Source organism: Cloeon dipterum, chromosome 2 (genome assembly GCF_949628265.1).
Source record: "Cloeon dipterum chromosome 2, ieCloDipt1.1, whole genome shotgun sequence".
NCBI lineage: Eukaryota > Metazoa > Arthropoda > Insecta > Ephemeroptera > Baetidae > Cloeon > Cloeon dipterum.
In genome coordinates, this window is record NC_088787.1 from 2,303,705 (window position 1) to 2,326,711 (window position 23,007).

Consider the following 23,007-nt stretch of genomic DNA (forward strand, 5'->3'; position numbering starts at 1 on the left):
ATTTGTTCTTTAATTAAATAAAATTGCAGTGTTGATTTCGTGTATTAAAATTTATTTCTTTTGATAATTCGTCGTTTTAAAATGCTGCACACACGCGTGGTTACAAATTCCGGGCGGCACAAAGATCACTTCTGACTGTGTGACAAAAGGCACAAAACTGCCTTGATTGCTTAGAGAGATTGAAATCCGCTGCTAATGAGCTGCATCGTTTAAGGCACTTGTTTTAGCTAAACTTAATATTTGTAGTATTGTCCATTCACAATTCCTCGTAGTAGGCGACCCTGGCCTTGGTCGAGCCGCACTTGACCTTCTTCAGGGTCGAGTATTTATCCTCTCCGAGCCGCAGCTGCTCCGCGTGAAGCACGTCCAGCACGCAGTTCTTTTCTCCCACTTTCAGCTCCTCGATTTCCGACCTCAGCACCCTGAGAATTAAAATAAATTTAACATTTAATCTAAAATTGGTACAAAGGTCGCACCTGAGCGATTCCTGCAGGTACTTGCTCTTCTCGATGTAGTCGACGCGCTCCTTTTCGATCTCGAGCGAGAGCTGCTCGACGTCCGCGTCCTGGCAGACAAGTTCGAAGGCCGCAACCGAGGCCGCGGAGGCCCTCGGTGGGGGCGCCAGGGCGCTCGAAAGATCCTTTGGAGGGGCGGCGGCGGCCGGATCAGGGTACATGGGAAGGCTGTTGCGCGCGAGGAAGTTCTGCAGCCGCTCCTTGGCCGCCTTTTCAGCCTTGCGGGCGCGCGTCAGCTCGTCCTTGAGCTTGTCCGCCTCCATGGCGCGCCGCTCGCTCTCCTCCACCAGCCGCGCCGTCAGGATTTCCGCGTCGCGCGTCTTCTGCTGCAGCACGTTCTTCTCCTCCTCAGTCTTCATCGCGTTCAGCCGCATCCGAGTCAGCTGGAAATTTTTTTTGGGTCTTAAGGGACTCTTCCACTTCCGCCATATTTGAATTTTAAATAGACGTCTATAGATATTCTACATTGAATTTATTAATTAATTTCAAATTAAAGTTACTTCTACTTGGTAAAAAATTCAAATCTAGTCAACCATGTTGGATTTCAATAAACAAAATGGCGGATAATCAGAAATCAAGTGCTTAAATATCCTCAAATTGCATAAAAAAGCGATTTATTGTTCTCAAAATGGCGCCTAACGAGACTCATTAGGTTAAAAATGTCTTAAAGGAGTCACAATCCACCATTTTGGATTTAAAATTCCAAAATGGCGGTCTTAACTCACCTCTTGCTCCGCCTCAGCGGCCTTCTGGCTGAGCAGCATGGCCTCCTCCTCGGCGACGCGGGACTTCTCGGCCAGCAGCTCGGCAGTCTCCTCGGAGCGGTGCAGGGCCTCATTGGCCAACCTGATTTCTTCCTGATACTGCAGCAGCCGCTCCTCCAACGCCGACCTGTCCCGTTCGGCCGCCTCGCGCAATTGCTTCTCCTTTGCCAACTTGTTCCGCTCGATCTGTAGACAATTTTAAAGTCAAAAATGGCACGTTAAATTCAAAATGGACGAATGGGAAGCAGATACGACAGTTTCCAACGTCCGCCATCTTGGAAATTTAGTTTATCACGCACATGTATTCGATTTTAATGGAATTCTGGAATTTTCAGTCAATTTTAAAATCCAAGATGGCGGCCTCCAAGGGTCTTTAAAGTCCTCACGAACACCATTTGTTAACGAAAACATCCACAGGCCACCATCTTGAAATTATAATTCTTAAAGGACACGATAAAGAATTTAATAAAACGACTTTATTTAGCGCATTTGAAAATGGCTACCCACAGAAATCAATTTCCCGCCAAATATTTAAATTTTACCAACCTGTCTGCGGACCTTCTCGTCTCGGGCCTGAGCCTTCATCTGCTGGACGTCGACGGTGTCCGGCTTGCGTCTGCGCATAAACATGTCGTGGTTGCCGATGCACAGGTCGAGAATGAGCTTGTTCATCTTGACCTTGGTGGAGTGGAAGACGAAATTCGAGGCGCTCTTGTCCACGGGCTTGATGGTGAAGCGTTTGTCCTCGTAGCTGACGTTGCGGATCTCGGACCAGGCGAACGACGTCTTCGGAATCAGCTTGTTGTCCATCTCGTAGATATTGAGGCCGAGCGCCGTCACGCCGAGCCACAGTTCCGTGTGCTTCTTGTTCGAGATGGCGAAGTAGCTGACGCCGTACATGTCCAGGTCCTGCGCGATCTTCAGGTACTCCATCTCGGCCTCGTCGCGCGCCATGCCGCGGTGGTCGGCGTACCACGTCTTGATCCGCTCCTCCCACATCTGCGGCGTCATCTGGTACTGACTGATCACCCTGTGGGGCAGTAAATCGGTGCCTGAGAGCATCCCTGGCTGGTAGGTTTGGTCATCGTAGTCGCCGTACTGCGCCTGCACCGCGTACGACGCTAGCAATACTGAAGTCTCGGGCGGACAGTAGATGTCCATCCGTAAAATCGCTTGCTTCACCTGTGAATCAAGAGTGGTAGGGGTCTTTAAGAATTTCTCAGCAGCCATCTTGGATTAGGGAACAGAAAATGGCGGGTAATAAATTCTTTGTTTAAATAATGTTGATTTTAACTCATTGAAACGCGAAAGAATTTGAGATATTAACCGTAACTAGTTTCAAAATGGCGGATTGTTGTGAAATTCTCAAGAGCAAAAATCCCAAAATGGAGAAAAAGCTAAAATCTGGCAATTAAAGAATTTTAAAAAGAATCACAGCCATCTTGGAAGAATTCAGACCCCAAGAATTAATTTCAAATGTTTGTGGAGAAAAATAACGATATTTTGCGGCGAAGAATCCGCCATTTTGGAACATGGCGGGTCTCAGACACACGCGCCATCCAGCGGCGAGTGCCACAATTGAAGAATCATACCACAAACAAAATTAAATTATTCCAAATTAAAGCAAAATGGCTGCTCTGTGCATCAGGAAAATTCAGAATTCTGATTGGTCAGACACTAGAGCCGCCATTTTTTATTTTTTATTTTTTTTAACGAAATAAGCGCCGACTCGCACCTGGAGAAAAAACAGGTGCTGGGTGATCTCCTGGAGCAGCTCCTCGGCCACGTTCTCAGGGTAGAGCTTGGCGAGCAGGACGACCCTGACGGGCAGGCCTGGCTGGTCGGCGGCTTTGACCTGGTCGCGCACCCTTTTGTCCATGTGCATCCAGCTGGCGGCTGGCGCCTTCTCCAGCTGCAGACCGAAGTACCAGACCTCTCGCAGGCCGATCAACTGGCAGGCCAGCTCGAGCAGGGCGCGGCCGGTGGCCTTGCTGTCCAGCTCGAAGTCCAGCTCGTCGGTCAGCGTCGTCAGCTTGACCGGGAAGCGCTTCGAACCCTTGCGGAACGGCATCCTCCTGGCTGCTGCTTCTGCACCCTCCTCCGCCGCCCTGGCGCCGCTCACATCGCCTGCAACGCCACAGAGAGGGTCTCAGCCTCGAAAGGGTCCCAGGGCAACGCGCCCTGCACGCCCTGGACAGCGTAAACACGGGAGGAGTGAAAGAAGGGGGCGTGGCCTGTCAAGTGTTTGCCGAGGACCGGTGCAGCAGGTGCGGGGAGAAGAAGGGCCGATTCGCGGTTGCCGCCGACTCTTGCTCTTGCATTCGGTGAAACAATTCGTCAACGAATCGTGTATGTTATTCGGAACCGCATTCTCCACGCCATGGATTGTGTGTCTGTCTAAATTTAACCAAGGACGGATCGGCCACCATGAGTCATGCTGCCGTCAATGAAAATTCCCGCGTAGTCCAGAATAATCTACGCTGCAAAGATTTTTTCAAATTTGCCGCGTGCTTGTTGCGCCATTGATCTCGTCTCGCCACTTGCCTCGCGCTCTGACGTAAAGCGACGAGTTTTTGAACATCAGCCAATGAGAAAAGAGTTCGGAGTAGAAGTGAGTCTTGGTACTTGATCAAGAATTTTTCTTAATTTATTCAAGATTACTGTTCAAACTGTTGAATAGTTTTCATTAAATAAAGATATTGAAGCTATTTGTTTGTTTATTAAAGATTATCCGTCTTTAAAAGCAAAAGCACTTAAAGTTCTCCGCTCCTAAACTCACTCCTCATCGGTTCAGCCCCCTTCTGTGGCCACACTACTCCATATTATTTTGACGTCATTCTCGTGTAGAAAAGTCTCGATCTGCAAGTGGACCGACTTATTGCACGAATTTAACGCGGTTACATCGGACCAGAGCCCTCAGACTCGTCGCCAAACTCGCCAACCAAAGACAGACACAAAATGCCGAGACGCGGAAGGTCAGCAAGCCCATCTCCAAGGTACGAATCGGCAATCGCTCGGCCGAGTGCTTACATAACACCTTTATCGCGTTGCAGAGCGGCCCCCAGGCCCGCCGCCCCGGCCCCCCGTGCTGCCCCAGCGCCCGTTCCGGCCACCGTGCAGGCGCACCCACCCGCACCCGCCATGGCAGCGCCCCAGGGACCCTCCCTCATGGGCCAGATGGCTGCCACCGCTGGCGGTGTGGCCATCGGTTCGGCAGTGGTAAGGAAAAATTACAATAGTCGGCCACTTTGGTTAAAGGGTGACCTCAATTTTTACTAAATTTCGTAATTTTTCATTTTCGATCTTGTTTCCCCATAAGAATAACATTGCTACGAATTGTAATCAGTGGTCACCATCTGTAATTTAACCACTTTTCCCTTCATTTGACGGAATTGTCGTGTTTCAGGGACATACCATGGGTCACGCGTTGACTGGCATGTTCAGCGGAGGCTCGTCGGAGCAGGCGGCGGCCCCGGCCGCAGCGCCCGCAGCGGGCGCCGCGGGCCAACAGGCCCAGGCACAGGGCCCGTGCGCCTGGGAGGTCAGCCAGTTCCTGCAGTGCGCCCAAAACCAGACCGACCTCACCCTCTGCGAAGGATTCAACGAGGCAATCAGACAATGCAAGACTGCCAACCGTGAGTTTAAACATTTACCCTTCCTTCTTTCACTCTAGGGGCTCGGCCTTATCTCTTGTTTGTCCTGATTATGCGTAATTTTCGAATTCTAACTAAGAGATTAATGGACGCGGGAAATTTATTTTTGTTAATTGCGACACGGATTTGTGGAGAATGTTCTAGAAATTTTATTATATAACGGAGTTTTTGGTTTATATTTTAATTTAAATTAAGGGAAATTAATTTATAGCATTAATAACAGCGCATCCTCTTCGTCTTATCTCATTCAGCGTTATCAGCTGATGATAAGGAACACGTGAATCAAACAGAGCTCTGATTTTCAATGCTTCAAATCTTAATTTTTGCTACTAGATGAAATAAAAAATTATTTTAAACTTGATATTCAGGCTCTAATGCTGAAAACTATTTGGAATTTTGATATTTTGGGCCTTTTTTCGTTTTTGCAAACTACGCATGTGCAGTTAAATTGGCTGCGCACAACGTTACTGCGCATCAAACACGTGCGCAGTTAGTAAATTTGGTTTCTTATTGTCTTTGGGAAACTTGCGTACACAACTGCGCATGCGCACAGTGCGCTGAAACCGTCTGCGCAGCCTCAATGCCTTTATGAATTTAATGTTTAAATAGGCATCGCGTTTCCGGGTTCTCACTCAGCTCTAATTAATTGTTACATAATTACAAACAATCAGCATTTAGAAGATGCGCAGTAGACTCATGCGCATCTGACGCATGCGCAGTAGCTTTTAAGCAGTCTTTGAACACACCTGGAGGCTGAACAACATCACTGACATGCGCGATTCTATTTTAAACCTTTTGCGCAGTCGCATTTCTTAAAAACTAAACCTGTTTCTCATTCTGTCCGCAGACATGGCGCTGTAATCGCAGTCTCGCCCCCACTAGAAGTACAATAGTAAGGTTGTCGGCAAGCTAGAGCGGCTAAATGGCAGTTTCGAAGAACGGATTTCCAAAATTTTGGATTGAATGAAGTGACAAGTGGATGCCCGAATAAAATTATTTGTTCGTCAGTTATAAAAGACAGCCTTTTTATTTTTTGATCACGCTTTTAAACGTCGGTCTCATCGTCGCTGCTGCTGCTGCTGCTCGTGTCCCTGATCCGCACGGCCTGGACGATGACGTCCTTGGGGATGAGCCGCACCACCCGCGGGTCGTAGGTGCAGGTCAGCGCCATCGACGCCTTGAACCGCTTTTCCTTTTTTTCTACGGCCGGAATTGGTACTGGACCTTCGAAATAGTCGTAGGGCAGCAGTACGTTCTGCAATGACACAGATTAGAGTGGTTTTAAAGGCTTGAACGCTTCTTTATCTTATCTAGTGGCTCATAAAACACTGGATTTAGACTTAACTTCAATGTCAACGTTAAATAAATAAAAATAATCGATTAAAATTGGGGATGAATGTGTTTTTGCTCTAAATTAATTATTTTCCGGCTGAAATCAGAGCTTTTAATTTATACTGACCTTGAAGAAAGCTTCCTCGACGAATCTCTTTCTCGTCGAGTTGATTTTGAGGAGGACGGTGCTCGAGTGCCAAACGGGAAGTGGAATCCTGTCCAGCCAGAAGCCCGACACGAATCTGCAAAAGGATAAAATTAAGAATTGGGAGAAGAAAAGCACGAAAAAACTACCTTTCGTGATTGTTCATCGCGATCTCCGTCATGCTTCGCCTGGAAGGAAGTATTGGATTAATTTTTTTCCTGATATAGTAACTTTTAATTATTTTAAAAATTATATCACATCTAAAGTTAACCCTAACCAACCAATTTTTCGAATTTTAACAGTTACCTATTGAGCACATTCTCCATTTATGCACAAAATTCATCTCAAAACTGTAACTGGCGGTTAGAAAATCTTTAAATTTTTGAGGGAAAGATCAAAATACCAAAAATTAAATTAATTTATTCAGAATCATCTCAGCAAAATTATTAATTTTTCGTTTTAATAATTTGCATGATTTTCAGAGCTAAATTCGGCAGGGAATTCTTGCTACTTTCTCCGATTTTCGTGTGTTCAATCATAATTGAGTTGGTTTAAATCGACTTTTAATTAATTTCTGCGTTTCTAAATCGATAAATCAACTCTTCCTACCAATGTATAATCACAGAAACACATTTAAAATGGTTCAATTCCAAATGAAAACGCTCAAATCGGAGAAATCAGCAAGAATTCTTTGCTGGAAGAATCCTCGACGCTGATTGGCTGACAACGCGCGTGTCAGATTCTCCCGCGCAATTCACTAGCTGTTGCTAGGCAACCGTGCGGGAGCTGCTAGCGCGATTTTATTGTCAGCCAATCAGAGACGAGGAATTTTCCAGCAGAGAATTCTTCCTGATTTCTCCAATTTTCGTGAATTCGTGGTTTAATTTTAAATGGAATTTTTATTGATTAACAAAGACCGATTCATTGCTTACCAAGTTCCAAAATTTCAAAATTCTCTTATAATGAAAACGAAATAAAAATGAAAGGCCGCCATAAATCAACAGCAAGTTGATGCCACGCCCCCTCTGTTGGTTTTTGCCAGTTTTCTGTGAAATTTCCAGCACTTGATCATGTTTTCTGACATGATTTGGAATTCTCTCATCGATATTTATCTGACAGTGTGAATATCTTTTTTTGGGGAATTGCGCAAATTAAGTGAAAATCGCGATTGAAAATTCCGTTGAGAATTCTCCGTTTAAAACAATGCTAAATATGATGCCGATTTTCTCGAAAAGCATTTTACGGGGAAATTCTCTATATATAATTCCTCTTTAATTTTTTTACATTACTGTGACGTCATATTTTAGAGGAAATAAATAAATCACGAAATTATTTATCCATTCTATTGTCATGGCAATTTTCCTTTGGGTTTTAAGCTTCTGAATCGTTCGTCCAAGAATGCCCTCGCTGCTTAAAGGAGGAAACGCGCAGCCTTGTGACAATGGGCTTGGAGAGGAAGACAAACACGGCGTGCGAAAACACATAAACACTCAAGCTTAAGAGAGAAGAGAAGAGAGAGATGAGTCAATTTTGTGTCAAGTGCGAGTGTCACACATAAAGCATTCATTCGGTGCTGAGTCATCGTTCTGCTCAGCTTTTCCCGCCAAAAGCGCGCGGCCGCTGCGAGAGTGATTTACGGCCCGAAATTTATATTTTTATTTACTGCGTGGTGCTCTCGGCGGAGCAGCTCGTAAATCTTGAGCCCAAATTGATATTTATTATTGATCAGCCTGCACCGCACCCCGGCACACGCACACACACGCAGTCCATGTGATAAAAAGTAATAATTTTTACGAGAGAAAGACGTGTATTTTTACAGCCGCTTTTTTCCTGTGTCGTAAAACACACTATTATGCGCGCGGCGGTGGTTGCAAGTGCGTGTGTGCTTTTCAAAAAGAGCCTTTAATTGATTTCCGACGCTCGTTAACGTGTGCCTATCGTCGCTCCAAATCGCTTTTACCTCCACGAGCACTTTTCCGTTTGACAAGGCTGGATCAAGAGTCATTTTTTAATAAATTCTGCCGTGTTTATTTTCCTGATTTTAAAAATAAAAAGACCAAAGCGATTTTTAAATTCATAAAACAACCTTTTTGCGTTTAAATTTGTCTCTAAATTCTTAAAAAACACCTCAGTGTAATTTTTCTTGCATGGAAATTCATTTAATTAAAATATCACGCATGGTTTTTTTATCATAAATAACGAAAAAAGGGCGTGTTTGGTGCCAAAATCAGCGGGATAATCGAAAAAAATATGCAGAGTTCGTAAAGTTCGTGTTTGACGAATTTTCTGAGCTCACCAATCGATTCCTGAAAGTCGAATTAGGTAAAGTGGATGTTTTTTCCGACCAAAAAGTGCAGCGCGACGTGCGAACTTTTTTCCCGCCAAAACAATATCAATGCGAGGAGTGCGCATGCTTCAGAGCTTGTTTGAGCACTTGCGGAGAGACCGCCTGTATGAATGACTTGTTTGACAAATCCAGCCAGCTCTCACGCATGCGCAATTCTCGCATTAATATTGTTTTGGCGGGAAAAAAGTTCGCACGTTGCGATGCACTTTTTTAACGGAAAAAACATCCACATTACTTAATTTGACCCTCAGGAATCGATTGGTCAGCTCAGAAAATTCGTCAAAGATGGTCTTAAGGACTTAAAATATTTTTGGTTTAAAAATCTCGTTTAAAAATTCCTGTGATGCATTTAAAATTATCTAAAAAAGCTTAAAAAACACTTTACCGACGATTTTTTTGCATGAAAATTCATTATATATAAATTTCAATGCTTGGCGTTTCCTCAAAATGGCACCAAATTCAGCGGGATATTCGAAAAACAATTGAAACATCGATTTATATTAGAAAATAACGGGGTTTGAAGCAAATAATCGATTTAAAAAATATATTTTCTATCAAAATAATTTTATTTTCACTCTTCGAAACTGCCATTAATATTTAAAAATAATTAAAAATCGTGTTTCAATTTTTCAATTCAATTTACGGACTTGATTGTGTGTACCTCCACAACTCTACCTGCCGTGTAATTTGCCTCTTTTTTGTTTAGCTTGTTTGTGCAGCGTGTTAGCACGTGATCTGATTAACACCTTTTTACGAAATTGAAACCAAAACAATTAGTGGCGTGTTCAAAGCAGTGCTCTTTCAAACGAAATAAAAACAACCGCTCGAATAATTTCCCCAAGCAACTATAAAAACTAAAAACAAGCCACTTTAAAATTACTCCCTAGATTTATTATTATTTCAGGCTTTTAATTTTAAATTATTTTCCACAAAGAATTCCTTTAATTTTTTTCAATGACGTCAGAGCAGAATTACGGCAAGAAAAATATATATATCGTGTCTAATCAGCAGATAAGCGTTAGGAAACGAACCTTTGGCAGAATATATACGTTGTTTGCAGAGGTGATTGCTGTTCACCTGGGGCAGGTGCAATTTACTCGATCGCAATCTTCCAATCAGGCCCTTTTGTGTGGCTGCGCGGTCGTCGTCGTGGTCGTCGTCGATCTCGGCCTGCACACGTCTCGGGAATAACAAGCGCGAGAAGTCGAGTCGCTGGACAAATTGTGTCGGCTGGCTTATCAGCCCGACGCACTATTTACGAGCATTCGGATTAATCTATCGCTTGCTCGCTCGGCCTTTTTTCTCCGAGTCGAGAGTCGAGAGAGTGAGGAGAGGCTTGCGTCATCTGCCGAGCGAATCACTTCCTCTCGCCGCTCTGCACACACGTTCGCAGCAATTTTCAGCAGATGCACAGGCACATTCCACTCATCCGCGAGCCCCAAGGATGAAATTTTCTTATCAACCGACAGCACAAGGAGAGCACGACAGACCTATTTCCGTTTATTTACTTGTTCGCAGAAAAACGGAAAGGAGTCGCGGTTTGAACTACTTGTTTGTTTTTAAAAATAAAAAAATTAATTAGAAATGAGGTTGAAAATCAAATTAAAATCCGTTTAGATATTTCTTTGTTGTTATTTCTTTTCTAACAGCTGTTTAGCCCGGTAATTGGTGAATCGACCGTTAGATGACAAAAACAAAACACGCGGGAATGAAATTACTAGGTCAGCACGCCCCTTTTTCAACGCTTCTGATTGGCCGCTTTCTGACCGGCGGGAAAACCAACACAGAATGCAACACGGCCCCCAGTGGGAATTGCGACTGCGCAGAAGGTTTTGATTTGGGTCACGCATGCGCAATGATGCGGTCTGTCCTCTCAGTGAGATGAAGAAGTGATCTGATTATACTGCGCATGCTTAACATGCGCACAAGTTTACTGCGCAGCTTCAAAATGGGCGAATTTTTCAAACTGACTGATTTAACTAAAAATAAGTTATGTCTTCTGATTTGCCTCCATTATTTCGACGCCATAGTTAATTCTGACCGGCGGGAATCAACACAGATCGCAATCAGGGCCCTGAAAAAACACACACACAAACACCATCATTTCTAATTTGCAAGGGAGGGAATAGAGTTGAAAATGCAAGGGGAGAAGAAACATCAGGGGAAACAGAAGGAAATAGGAGACGGTATATACGTACGTACGATAGAGGGGAAGTAGAATTAAAAGGTCTGAAAACTGGAGAGGGGAAGGTCCTCAGGATGGAGGGGAAAAAGTCGATAAATCATGTTAAAATTTAATGGAAGGGGGAAAGCCTATACCGAAAGCTTATTTAAAATCAATAAAAATGGAAATCACACAAAGGGAGAGGGGAAGTTGAGCCGAAAACCTTAGGGAGGGGAAATGAAAAAGGTCGAAAACGTTACATTGCACGATTTTATTTTTGAAAACTAAAAAACTTCATGCAAATAAATAAAACAATTTTTTTATTATGCTCCCCGAGTTGACAAATTGAACCATCTGCAGGTTTAAAACAGTCCTTTATCTTGTTAATTTTTAAAATAACTCTTTTAATGTACATTTTCGTCTGCTGGAACTACCCTGACGCCAGGGATAGAATTGTAATCTGTGTTTTAATGTTTTATTCTGACCTCAGGGATGAATCCTGCCTCAAAATTATCCGATTTTTAATTTATCACAATTATCCAGATGCCATTTTTTCAATTTTTGGCCCTCCGTATCACGAAAATCGTCGATTTCTCCATTCTAAAAATTTCTAGGCATCTGATTGGGTTAAAATGTTACCCTTATATGCCTAGAAAAAATTCAGAAATTATTTATTTTTCATAAATATTTAAAAAAAAACATCAATTTAGGAAAATTCAAAATAACAGCAAATTACCTAGGCATCTTTTAAGGCTAAATTAAAAGTTCTTTAGCTTCATCAGAGCTCGTAATATTTATTTTCCGGGAGAGCTACTTGGATTTTTCCCGCGATGACAAACGAAAATCAGAAAAATGAATGAAAAGCTTTAAAATAGTAGAAAAATAACACATGGTAGCTTTTCTAATTAAATCAATAGAGTTATTAAAATTAAGAGCAAAACTCTCCATAGAAATTGATGTAATAAAAGATAAAAGAAAAGGTCACAGGCACACACGCGCGCAGATTAAATTTGGCCGTGCTTTCGGTGTTTAAAATGCGGAGAGATTGGCAAAGAGCGATAAACGCGCGTCTGGCGGGCGATTAGCGCATTAAATTTGTTTCGCCGCAAAATATTTGCACAAAAGAGCAGCGATCCGCCGAGAGATAAGATTTGCGCGCGCGGCAAAGGTCATGCAGCGCGTGTGGCGATAAATTTAATGTGTGCGCCGAACAAAAAGCGGGGGGTGAGTGCAGTGCACCCCCATGCCGCGAGCGCAAACAACGCGCCCGGTCATCCCAGTGTAAATAACTTTCTTTGCGCGCCGAAAGCTCGGTACAAACAAAACCTGCTCGACGAGAAACACGCAAAACGACGAGAGAATTAAGCGATGCGGGCGCCGCCACCAAGACACACGCCAAAACCCACCCGCCTAGCTGGCTTTTCGTCATCCCCTGCGACGAACGACTTTAAAGGGGATGCTGCTTCCTTCACAAATAAAAATTGCATCAAGCTGGAGGGAAGAAAAAAATTCAATTTCTCGGTTTAGGGAATTTTCGTATTTTTTATTTTGACATCAAAAATTAATAGAAAAAAATGCTAAGAATGGAAAATAGGAATTTTTAAATTTATAAAGGCGTTTTATCCGGAAAAATTCCGGGTCATATGTTGCAAAATATTGAAATTTTGGCCGTAAAAAAATCAAAAAATGATCTGATTTGGAAAAAAATGAGATTTAATGTCACTTGTGGACGCCATTTTGAATATCCAACAGGTCGCGCGACCTGAGAAACGTTGGGAACACGCGCAAGAGTGAAAATGTGCTTGAAATTATAAGAAAATCATTCAAAACCAAACTCGGAATGGATCTCAGGTCGCGGGGTACCCTGAAAAAGGTCGTTTGAGTATATCAGGTCAAAGCCCTTTCTAAGACCTGTCCGATGAGGGGTCGTGGTTTAAAATCGCACGAGCGGCTGAATTTTAATAAAAATAAAACCATTTTTTTACTTTTTCGCCAAATTGGATGAAAAAAATCGTAATAATTCTAAAAATGGTCTGATTTTGAAAAAAACAGATTTAATGTCACTTGTGGACGCCATTTTGAATATCCAACAGGTCGCGCGACCTGAGAAACGTCGGGAACACGCGCAAGAGTGAAAATGTGCTCGAAATTACAGGAAAGTCATTAAAAACCTGGCTGGGAGCGGATCTCAGGTCGCGGGGTACCCTGAAAAAGGTCATTTGATTACCGCAGATCAAAGCCCTTTCTAAGACCTGTCCGATGAGGGGTCGTGGTTTAAAATCGCACGAGCGGCTGAATTTTAATAAAAATAAAACCATTTTTCGACTTTTTCGCCAAAACGGATGAAAAAAAATTGTAATAATTCTAAAAATGGTCTGATTTTGAAAAAATCAGATTTAATGTCACTTGTGGACGCCATTTTGAATATCCTACAGGTCGCGCGACCTGAGAAACGTCGGGAACACACGCAAGAGTGAAAATGTGCTCGAAATTACAGGAAAATCATTAAATACCGGGCTGGGAACGGATCTCAGGTCACGGGGTACCCTGAAAAAGGTCGTTTGAGTATATCAGGTCAAAGCCCCGTCCAAGACGCGTCCGATGAGGGGTCGTGGTTGATGATCGGACAAGCGGCCGAATTTTAATAAAAATAAAACCATTTTTTGACTTTTTCGCAAAATCAAATGAAAAAAAAACCGTAATAATTCTAAAAATGGTCTGATTTTGAAAAATTGAACACGGGCAGACGCGTCTTACCAAGGGGCATCGATTGGTACTCAAATCGATGCCTTCCGGCCCATAGGGCCCCGCCTGGGCCCAAAAAACACAAATTAGCAAATGTCACAAATCGCGTTTTTGCGACTTTAAAAATTAATAACTCGGCTCCTATGGGTCGTAGACTAAAAAATTAAAGTTTTTTAAACTCGCCATAAAATTTCACGTCGAATGAAACCAAATGATGCCACCGCCCCAAAAATCTGCGAAATTTAAAACTTTTTTTATTTATTTTTTAATTCACCTAGAGCTTGTATTTTGTTTCTGAATTCAAGACACGCCTCCCCTGAATGAATCTCGTCGATTTCTTGTGTTCTGGCTCCAAAATTCGCAAATAGAGTGATTTTTAAAACCTGCAGAAAGACATTTCTTTTACAAAAAAAAGAGTAAATTAGAAACTCTCGTGAATGGAGAGGATTGGACTGCAGAGCTGAATATATTACGGCCCAGCATCTGCGAGATAGCGAAGTGTGTGGTAGCCGGCCGGGTCGAGGGCGCGCTTTGATGTACGCGCGTCCCAAGTTGCCACCGCGCGCGAAACACTCTTTCCGCCTGCGCTGCTTCTTTTCAAAGGCGCCGTGTGTCCCACGTGCCTTCCATTCTCTTCCTGCGAGTCGAACACATACAAAAAAAAAAAACAGAAAACAGAAACCAGAGTCGAGTGCATTATCTGCCGCGAGGAGGAAATCTAGCCGCTATGCAGTTTTATTCTCGGCTTCGAGGCAAGAAAGGAGGAAGAAAGAAAGAAAGAGCCTTTCTTGTGGGAGAGTGGAGCGGTGCTGCATAAATATATTTCACGTATCTCGTTCATCGCGTTGCTTGCGCTTGCCCCGCAGAAAAGAGCGCGAATTGATGCTCTCGGCAGCCCAAGGCCACCGCAACACACACGCGCCAGAAACAATATCTATCTCGCTTGAATAGAGTTGAGATCTAGAAAAAAATGAGATTGAAAACTTTTCTTGTATGAAGAGCATGGATTTTAGATTGTTTTCGCCCTTGAAATCGTTTGAAAACCTAAATTAACTGTTTTTTTCTAATTGGTATTTCTTTTTATGGAGTCTTAAATTATTTTAAATAATAAAATGAATGCCCGAATTTAGGTCTGAAAACCATCAATATTATTAAAAATAAAAAATAATGATTATTCTGAGATGATTCTCGAATAAATTGTCTTAATTTAGGGAATTCTGATTTATCCCAAAAAAAAATTGCCAGCCAGTTGAAATTTTCAGACGAATTTTGTGCAGACGAAAAATCAGCTTTCTGAATTTAGGCAATTTTTGACGCTATTAATATCAACTGGTAGATTATAATGAGGACAAAAGCAGACTCCACTCCTCATTTTGCCTCAAAATTATCATTGTTTTAAATGGAGAATTCTCAAAGGAATTTTGCAATCGCGATTTTCACTGAATTTCCGCATTTTGCCCAAAGAAAGACACACTGTCAGATAGATCTCGACGAGAGCATTCCAAATCATGTCAAAAAACATGGTCAAGCGCTGGAAATTCCGCAGAAAACTGGCAAAAACCAACAGAGGGGGCGTGGCATCAACTTGCTGTTGATTTATGGCGGCCTTTCATTTTAATTTCGTTGTCATTATAAGAGAATTTTGAAATTTTGGATTTTGGTAAGCAATGAATCGGTCTTTGTTAATCAATAAAAATTCCATTGAAATTTAAACCAAATTATTTGCGGTTGAAATCACGAAAATGAGAGACAGCAGCAAGAATTCTCTGCCAGAAAATTCCTCGTCGCTGATTGGCTGACAATAAAAACGCGCTAGCAGCTGCCGCACGGTTGCCTAGCAACGTAGCCAACAGCTATAGTGAATTGCGCGGGAGAATCTGACACGCGCGTTGTCAGCCAATCAGCGTCGAGAATTCTTCCAGCAAAGAATTCTTGCAGATTTCTCTGTTTCGAGTGTTCTCATTTGGAATTAAACCATTTTAAATGTGTTTCTGCGATTATACATTGATAGGGAGAGTTGATTTATCAATTTAGACACGCAGAAATTAATTAAAAGTCGATTTAAACCAACTCAATTACGATTGAAAACACGAAAATCGGAGAAAGCAGCAAAAATTCTCTGCCGAATTTGACAATTTTCGAATAAATTAAATTATTTTCGGTATTTTTATTTTTCCAACAAAAAATAAAGGTTCTCTAAGGGCCAGTTGAAATTTTCAGACGAATTTTGTGCGAAAATAGTAAATTTGAGAAATATTTTCTCAATAGGAAAAGAACTGGACATTTATAATCAGCAGCTTTCTGGATTTAGTCAGTTTTTGACGCTGCCATCAACTGCTGAATTTTAATCAGGCCAAACACAAACCCCTTTCGAAAATTTGCAATTTTTGAATACATAAAAATTACTTTCAAGACTCAAAAGTACTATTTTTGTATCTTCTCTCTTTTCAATTTTAATAATTTTTCTCTCCCCGGAAGCAATTTGCCTTTACCCGAAGAAATTCGAAGAATTGGATTTTCGGGCAATTTGATCAGCAGTAATGAATAAATTGGTTGCATACGCAGTGTTAATGTAACTTTTTAAATTAAGATAATTCACTTTCATTCCACTTTAAGGAGCGGAAAAGAGTCAATCGAGTGAAATGACGACAAGAGGTGAATTATCAAGCCGAGAGAAGCAGTTACGCAACACCTTTCGCGATTAATCAAGAAGTTGTGGCTTGCTTGAATGCGACAGCTAATTGAGTTGCTAAATTAATTAATTAATTGCGTGCCGCGAGTGTGGGCGACGCGCGGCACGTTGAGAGCAGGGCGGGGGAGGGGGTGGATTGCATACCTATGCTGATTCCGAGTGCGCGAGAGAGAGAGAGAGACCCAGAAGCAGATGAATGCGTGCTTTGTTTTCGCCTGCAACAATGGGCCCGGCTCGAATATGAGAGTGCAACTCGCTCGCAGCGAACAATCTGCTCACCGCCACGACGACGACGACGAGACGTTCATTCTTCGCGCCAAGTGTGTCGTCGGCAAATTGTTTCCTCTCTCTTAAACCCACGCAATCACTGCATACGCCACGTGTCTCTTGTCTTCCAAGCTCGACTTAAATCTACACATTTTTTCCGGAATAAGAACGAAAAATTAAAATAGAACTAGGGATTTTTTATTTTGTAAACGAGAATAATTATTTCAGGCACAAAAGATGAATTAACGGACCGCGCATGCACGAATTGGGAAAATTCAACAGTTTAATGCTTCAAGACCGTCTTTGACGACGTTTCTGAGCACACCTATCGATTCCTGAGGGTCGAATTAGTTTAGATGGATCTTTTTCCCGATAAAAAAGTCCAGCGCGACTTGCGAACTTTTTTTCCCGCCAAAACAATATGAAATGCGAGAAGTGCGCATGCGTCAGACCAGCCAAAGATGTCATTCGTACAGGTGGTCTCTCTGCAAGTGCTCCAACCAGCTCTCACGCATGCGCACTTCTCGCATTTCATATTGTTTTGGCGGGAAAAAAGTTCGCAAGTCGCGCTGAACATTTTTGGTCGGAAAAAAGATCCACTGTGCCTAATTTGACCCTCAGGAATCGATTGATGTGATCAAGAAACTTCGTACAAAACGGTCTTTAAAACGATTCTAGTTTGAAAATAAGTTTAACTTTCTATAAGAAGCTGTTGTAGAGGAAATTGTTAAGAAAAATTTCCCCAGCGCTCCATTCGAATTTCATGAATGTTAAAGATTTTATGGAAAAATATCCTGAATTCCTTTAAATAGAATTTTTCGAGTAGTTCAACGACCCTTCTTCTCTTCACAATTCATTGCTTTGAAGGTACTCGCTCGGAAATGTCGTCAGCGAAGCCACTCTGCGTTTTGTGCGAGCGTCCGACGGCGGACGGCGCTGTCCAGGCTGTCCACGTGGACAAGGAGAAGCTGCAGACTTGGTTGCTGAACGTTTGCGGCTACGAATTTTCCGAGGAAATCCAGGATTCAGACCTGATTTGCTACTTTTGTATCTGGCACGCGGAGTGAGTCAATATTAAATTGTCCTGTTTAATTTTCGTCACGATTTTTTATATATAGGTTCCTGGTCAAACACGGCTTGAATTTCGGGGCTGATTCTTGGTGGCCACAGGATTCGGATTATTTGGATGACGCAACAAAAGAGTTGCGGAAAAGTTATTTTGGTAAACTAATTCTTTTAGGCTTCGTCGAAAAAAAATACTAAAATCACGTTTTATGCTTTTGTAGATGGAAAAATTGAGCAGTGCTGGGTTCAGTTGGAAAGTGTTGATGGTTCGGAGGAAGGAAATGAAACTGAACATAGATCCCAAACTGAGATGAAAGGAAGGAAATGTGTCTACTGTGAGAAATCATACAACCACTTGACAACCCACGTGAAGAATGCGCACAAAAATGCCATCAGGTGTGACAAACGAAGTTGTGCCACCTACTTTCACACAATTGAGGAGAAAGAAGAGCACGTCAAGAATTTCCACGAAACGCCGAAAGAACGAAAAATTATTCAGTGCTGTTTTTGTGTACAGGAATTTCAGGCAAATTGTAGCTACCACCAGCATGTTCGAAATGTCCACACTGAATATCCGGTGAAATGTGCTTTCCGTGGTTGCATTAATTATTTCAAAACTGAAGATGAAATGAATTCTCACTTTGACTCGGCTCACAAGGAGGAGGACGAAGCTAAATCCCAGGAATGCAAGCATTGCAAGTTCAGAGCAAAGAAAAAAAGGGATTTGGAAAGACACCTTGCTGCGAAGCATTTGCCGAAAACAATCAAGTGTGAAAAGTGCGATAAGTGGTTTTCAACGGCGAAACTGCTGAAGATTCATTACCGTCAAGATCATTCGTTTAAAATTTGCTCAATATGTGATGAAGAAGTTACATCACGCTTTTTTAGTGTCCACTTGAAAAAGCAGAAATGCCAACGCTGCAAGAACATTTTTGACTGCTCAGGTTTACATGTGACCCACTGGAAAACCTGCAAAGAAACTTTGCTCAAATGTGGGAAATGCCAAAAGACATTCATTAACAAGGCATCGTTAAATTACCACGAGAAGAGAAAACACGGGATCAATTCTTGGCGTGGTTTGCAGCACAAAAATCTTGGGTTCAAATGCCAACTGTGCAAGAGGTACTTTAAAAGAGCTAAATTCTTGAAATGTCACATGAAATACCAACACAACTCAGCTAATTTGAAGCAATGTGCGCACTGTCCCAAAATCTTCACACTACTCTCTAATTTGAAAAACCATTTGGCCATGAGACATAATTTGATCGCGAGTCAGTTCGAATGTGATGAATGCAAGAAGAGGTTTTTCCGGAAGTGTGACCTTCCGTTGCATATTCGACATTGCCACTTGGATCGCGCTCGCGGGAAATGCAAAATATGTGGCAAGGAAATGCTCATCAGCTCTATTGGAAAACACCTATTTTATGTCCATGGCCAACTGTGAAACTTTGATTTGGATGATATAGATTTTGAAACAAATATTGTAACTGTCATTTTTAACTTGAGTATAATTTTGTATTAAACACTCGTCACAGTTCTGTTTAAACTAAAAGATTTGAATAAAAATTAATTATTTTTCCTTGAAAACTCTTGTTAAAATAATTATTTGCATAATAACCTGAAGAGCAGACAGATTGATCTAAAAATTTCATTTCTTGACTAACAAAAGTTTAATTATACCAATAATTGTTTTCTATTCTGACGCGGGTGGCCTGAAAAATCATTTTGAAATGCGGGTTTGGCAGCTGCTGAAAGATAAAGACACACTGGCCGTAAAATTTGATGTCGAGGGTCCTGAAGCGAACATAATTGAATTAAAAGCCATATCAAAAAATGTTTATAAAATATAAGACAAAATTTAGCGTAGATTTGTTTGCTGCTATGAACTATACACTCTCCTCAGGCTTCGCATTGCATTCTTTGCACTTCATTCTTCTCAGCGGAAGGCAGACGTGCGGTAAAATTGGTTGCCACTGCGCGGATCCAAGATGGCGTCTGAACGTGGAAAATAAAAAGCTCTCTTTGGATTGCTGTACGAGTGTCAAGAGTTTGTTTTTACGATCCAAAAGAGACAATTAGTTAAGAGTAATGCAAATTATATATGTCACAATATTAACGAATGCTTGCTTCTTTTCGCGTATTTTCCCGTGAACGTATTTTCACGGCAAACTCCTACGGACGCTATATCTGCGCGTCGCACAAATCTTGCCCCCACTGATATTTCTAATAAATTTAGATTAAAAAATATATATTATGTATTAATCAAACAAAAAAAACAATGAAAGCTTTGTTTTATTAAAAAAAAATCAAATCTTGATTGGAAAGCAAAGAACCTTACAGTATATACCGATTCACTATCATTCTAAACATTTGCACCTTTCAATCTGTCAAAACGCAAATAAGGAAATTTTATCTCCGCGCGTTTTCTCCCCAGCAAAACTGAAGCTATACCTGAATTCTTGAGATGCTTGACGAAAATCTTCCCAAATTCCTCTCATTTTCAACATATTAACGAGATCACTGACCCTTCAGCTTGTTCATCTTTGCTTGGAAGGTTCTCGCTCTGAAATGTCGTTCGCGAGGCCACTCTGCGTTTTGTGCGAATGTCCGGCGGCGGACGGATTTGTCCAGGCTGTACACGTGGACAAGGAGAAGTTGCAGATTTGGTTGCTGAACATTTGCGGCCATGAATTTTCCGATGAAATCGAGGATTCAGACCTGATTTGTTACTTTTGCATTTGGCACGCAGAGTGAGTCTCAATATTAAATTGTCCTGCTTGATTTTCGTCACGATTTTTTATATTAGGTTCTTGGCCAAACACGGCTTGAATTTCGGGGCTGATTCTTGGTGGCCTCACAATTTGGGTTGTTTGGACGATGCAGCAAAAGAGCTGCGGAAATGTTATTTTGGTAAATTAATTAATCTACGGGAGTTCTAAAGAGAAAATTTTAATCGCGTGTAGTGCTTGTTTAGATGGAAAAGTTGAGCAGTGCTGGGTTCAGTTGGAAAATATTGATGATTCGGAGGAAGGGAATGAAACTGAACCTAAATCTCAAACTGAGATGAAAAGGACTAAATGTTTCTACTGTGAGAAATCATACAGATTAAAAACGAGTTTGGCAAACCACGTGAAGAGAACGCACAAAAATGTCATCACGTGTGAAAAATACAACTGCGCCACCTACTTCCACACAATTGAGGAGAAAGAAGAGCACGCCAAGAATTTCCACGAAACGCCAAAAGAACGAAAAAAAATCCAGTGCTATTTTTGTGAAAAGAAGTTCCTGAAATTTTCTAGCTACCGATGTCATGTTCGATATATCCACACCGAATATCCAGTGAAATGCTCTCTCCGTGGTTGTGTTATTTATTTAAAATCTGAAACTGAAATGAATGCTCACTTTGATTTGGCACACAAGGAGGAAGACGAGGCAAAAGCCCATGAATGCAAGCATTGCGGTTTCAGAACAAATAAGAATGAAACATTAGAAAGACACATTGCTGCGAAGCATTTGCCGAAGACAATCAAGTGTGAAAAGTGTGACAAAACGTTTTCTTCGAGGAAATTGCTAAAGTTGCATGGCTATATTATGATCATTCGTTCTAAATTTGCACAGTATGCGATGAAGAAGTTACATTGCGCAACATTAGTCTCCACCTGAAGAAACAGAAATGCCGTCGCTGCAAAAACAAATTTGACTGCTTAGGTTTAATTCAGGCTCACTGGAAAACTTGCAAAGAAACCCAAATGAAGTGCAGCAAGTGCCGAAAGACATTCGCTCAGATGTCATTGTTAAATTACCATTTGAAGAGAAATCACGGAATCAATTCTTTGCGTGGTTTGCAGCACAAAAAACTTGGCTTCAAGTGCGAGCAATGTAAGAGCTATTTTAAAAGCGCTCAAACCTTGAAATATCACTTGAAATACCAACACAACGCGGATAATTTGAAGCAATGCGCGCACTGTCCCAAAAGCTTCACTCAATTCTCGACTTTGAAATACCATTTAGCCATGAGACATAATTTGATCGAGCGTAACTTTGAATGCGATAAGTGCAAAAAGAGGTTTTTCCGGAAATGTGACCTTATATTGCATATTGAACGCTCCCACTTGGAAAGCGCTCGTGGAAAATGCAAAATATGTGGAAAGGAAATGCTCATCCGCTCGATGGAAGCACATCTGTTGTATTTTCACGACAAACACTGACACTTTGATTTTGTGAACCGCAATTACTGAGAAAATAATTTCTTGTAACTATAAATTTAAATAAAACACTTGTCATTATTCCGTTTGGACTTTAAGATTTTCATAAAATTGTGATATGAAAAAAATGATTTGCTTTTTCCTTGTTTTCACTGATTCAGAACAATATTTTCTACTTTCCCTGAATCAGACAGATTATTGGTCTACATTTTAGATTCAGGGACTTTATTTTTGAATAGCGAAGTTTCCTAAACAGAAAATACATAGACCGAATATAAACGTTTGTTGACGTATCACCACCACCGTTAATTGATTTATATTCACCTTCCGAATATTTTACTAAAACAGAAATCCCTCTAAATTATAGATGGCTGCGGGTCGGAATTATGTTCTTCAATAATTAATAATTCTTGCCTGTATTTTCACGGCAATTTCCATTTTCAATTGGATTTGTTGCAACAATTTTAAAGATTTAATCATATTTGAATCTAATAAAAAATAATTGTAAACCTAAAATGCATAACATCTTTCAAAACTGAAATAAAGAAATGTTATTAACGCGCGTGTTTTCTCCCTGCACAACTCAAACTTGAGTGTTAAATTTAAATAAAGTGATGTGTATAGACACTGCTGTGTTGTAGCTAGCACTACACGCTGCTTTTTTCACTACGCTGGATATGTTAAATGCCCTCGCGCGATCGATCCTCAAAGCGTTCTCGCTGAGCAAAGAAATATTTCGTCGGTACCAATGGGAAGCCGAGGATTTGAACTTTAACACATGTCAGAACAAAAACCAAAATGAATAGATTTTGAGAAATTAGCGAGTACATTTCATGCTCTTTCCACCGAAAAGATATCCGGTCACTTTACGCAGTCGAGCGCGCTGATTGGTTGTTTTCGCCAGAAAGAGCGTGAAATAATGTGTTCACTTATTTTTAAAAATCTATTCATTTTTTATTTGGATCTGACATATGTAAAAGTTCAATTCTTCAGCTTTGCAATGCTAAACCGATAACATTTTTATTAATTTGTTTCCCGCGGCGAGACCGTTTTGAGGGGCGACCGCGCGAGAACATTAAACACATGGCCAGCAAATATACAGGGAACGAAGCA

General features: G+C 41.5%; 3 protein-coding genes across 3 annotated transcripts; 1 reads left to right on the top strand and 2 right to left on the bottom strand.

The window, feature by feature from the left end:
* Window positions 1–31: 31 nt before the first annotated feature.
* On the bottom strand, window positions 32–3,761 carry Mer (ezrin/radixin/moesin family protein merlin). Its single transcript, XM_065478293.1, has 5 exons — window positions 3,015–3,761; window positions 1,826–2,461; window positions 1,241–1,465; window positions 477–898; window positions 32–422 (listed from the first exon to the last, which is right to left on the bottom strand). Exons 1-5 carry the CDS (start codon window positions 3,348–3,350, stop codon window positions 257–259), a joined length of 1,785 nt encoding a protein of 594 aa, XP_065334365.1. The 5' UTR covers window positions 3,351–3,761; the 3' UTR covers window positions 32–256.
* Window positions 3,762–4,113: 352 nt separating this feature from the next.
* Chchd2 (Coiled-coil-helix-coiled-coil-helix domain containing 2) lies at window positions 4,114–5,948 on the top strand. The gene is made up of 4 exons (XM_065478295.1): window positions 4,114–4,275; window positions 4,333–4,498; window positions 4,686–4,914; window positions 5,780–5,948. The coding sequence occupies exons 1-4, from the start codon at window positions 4,238–4,240 to the stop codon at window positions 5,791–5,793; spliced, it is 447 nt and encodes a 148-aa protein (XP_065334367.1). The 5' UTR covers window positions 4,114–4,237; the 3' UTR covers window positions 5,794–5,948.
* Window positions 5,937–10,059, bottom strand: LOC135935746 (uncharacterized). Its single transcript, XM_065478296.1, has 4 exons — window positions 9,788–10,059; window positions 6,559–6,597; window positions 6,392–6,506; window positions 5,937–6,187 (listed from the first exon to the last, which is right to left on the bottom strand). The coding sequence occupies exons 2-4, from the start codon at window positions 6,588–6,590 to the stop codon at window positions 5,978–5,980; spliced, it is 357 nt and encodes a 118-aa protein (XP_065334368.1). The 5' UTR covers window positions 6,591–6,597; window positions 9,788–10,059; the 3' UTR covers window positions 5,937–5,977.
* Window positions 10,060–23,007: the final 12,948 nt, after the last annotated feature.

Bases quoted from the DNA above. Each gene is read 5' to 3' on its own strand.
- Mer (XM_065478293.1), bottom strand. From the start codon at position 3,350: ATGCCGTTCCGCAAGGGTTCGAAGCGCTTCCCGGTCAAGCTGACGACG. The intron at 1,466-1,825 runs GTTGGTAAAATT...AATTGTCTACAG, and splicing joins ACGAGAAGGTCCGCAGACAG to ATCGAGCGGAACAAGTTGGC. The intron at 899-1,240 runs GTGAGTTAAGAC...AAAAATTTCCAG, and splicing joins CCGCTGAGGCGGAGCAAGAG to CTGACTCGGATGCGGCTGAA.
- Chchd2 (XM_065478295.1), top strand. From the start codon at position 4,238: ATGCCGAGACGCGGAAGGTCAGCAAGCCCATCTCCAAG. The intron at 4,276-4,332 runs GTACGAATCGGC...ATCGCGTTGCAG, and splicing joins TCAGCAAGCCCATCTCCAAG to AGCGGCCCCCAGGCCCGCCG. The intron at 4,499-4,685 runs GTAAGGAAAAAT...GTCGTGTTTCAG, and splicing joins TGGCCATCGGTTCGGCAGTG to GGACATACCATGGGTCACGC.
- LOC135935746 (XM_065478296.1), bottom strand. From the start codon at position 6,590: ATGACGGAGATCGCGATGAACAATCACGAAAG. The intron at 6,507-6,558 runs GTAGTTTTTTCG...ATCCTTTTGCAG, and splicing joins GCGATGAACAATCACGAAAG to ATTCGTGTCGGGCTTCTGGC. The intron at 6,188-6,391 runs GTCAGTATAAAT...GTGTCATTGCAG, and splicing joins TCGAGGAAGCTTTCTTCAAG to AACGTACTGCTGCCCTACGA.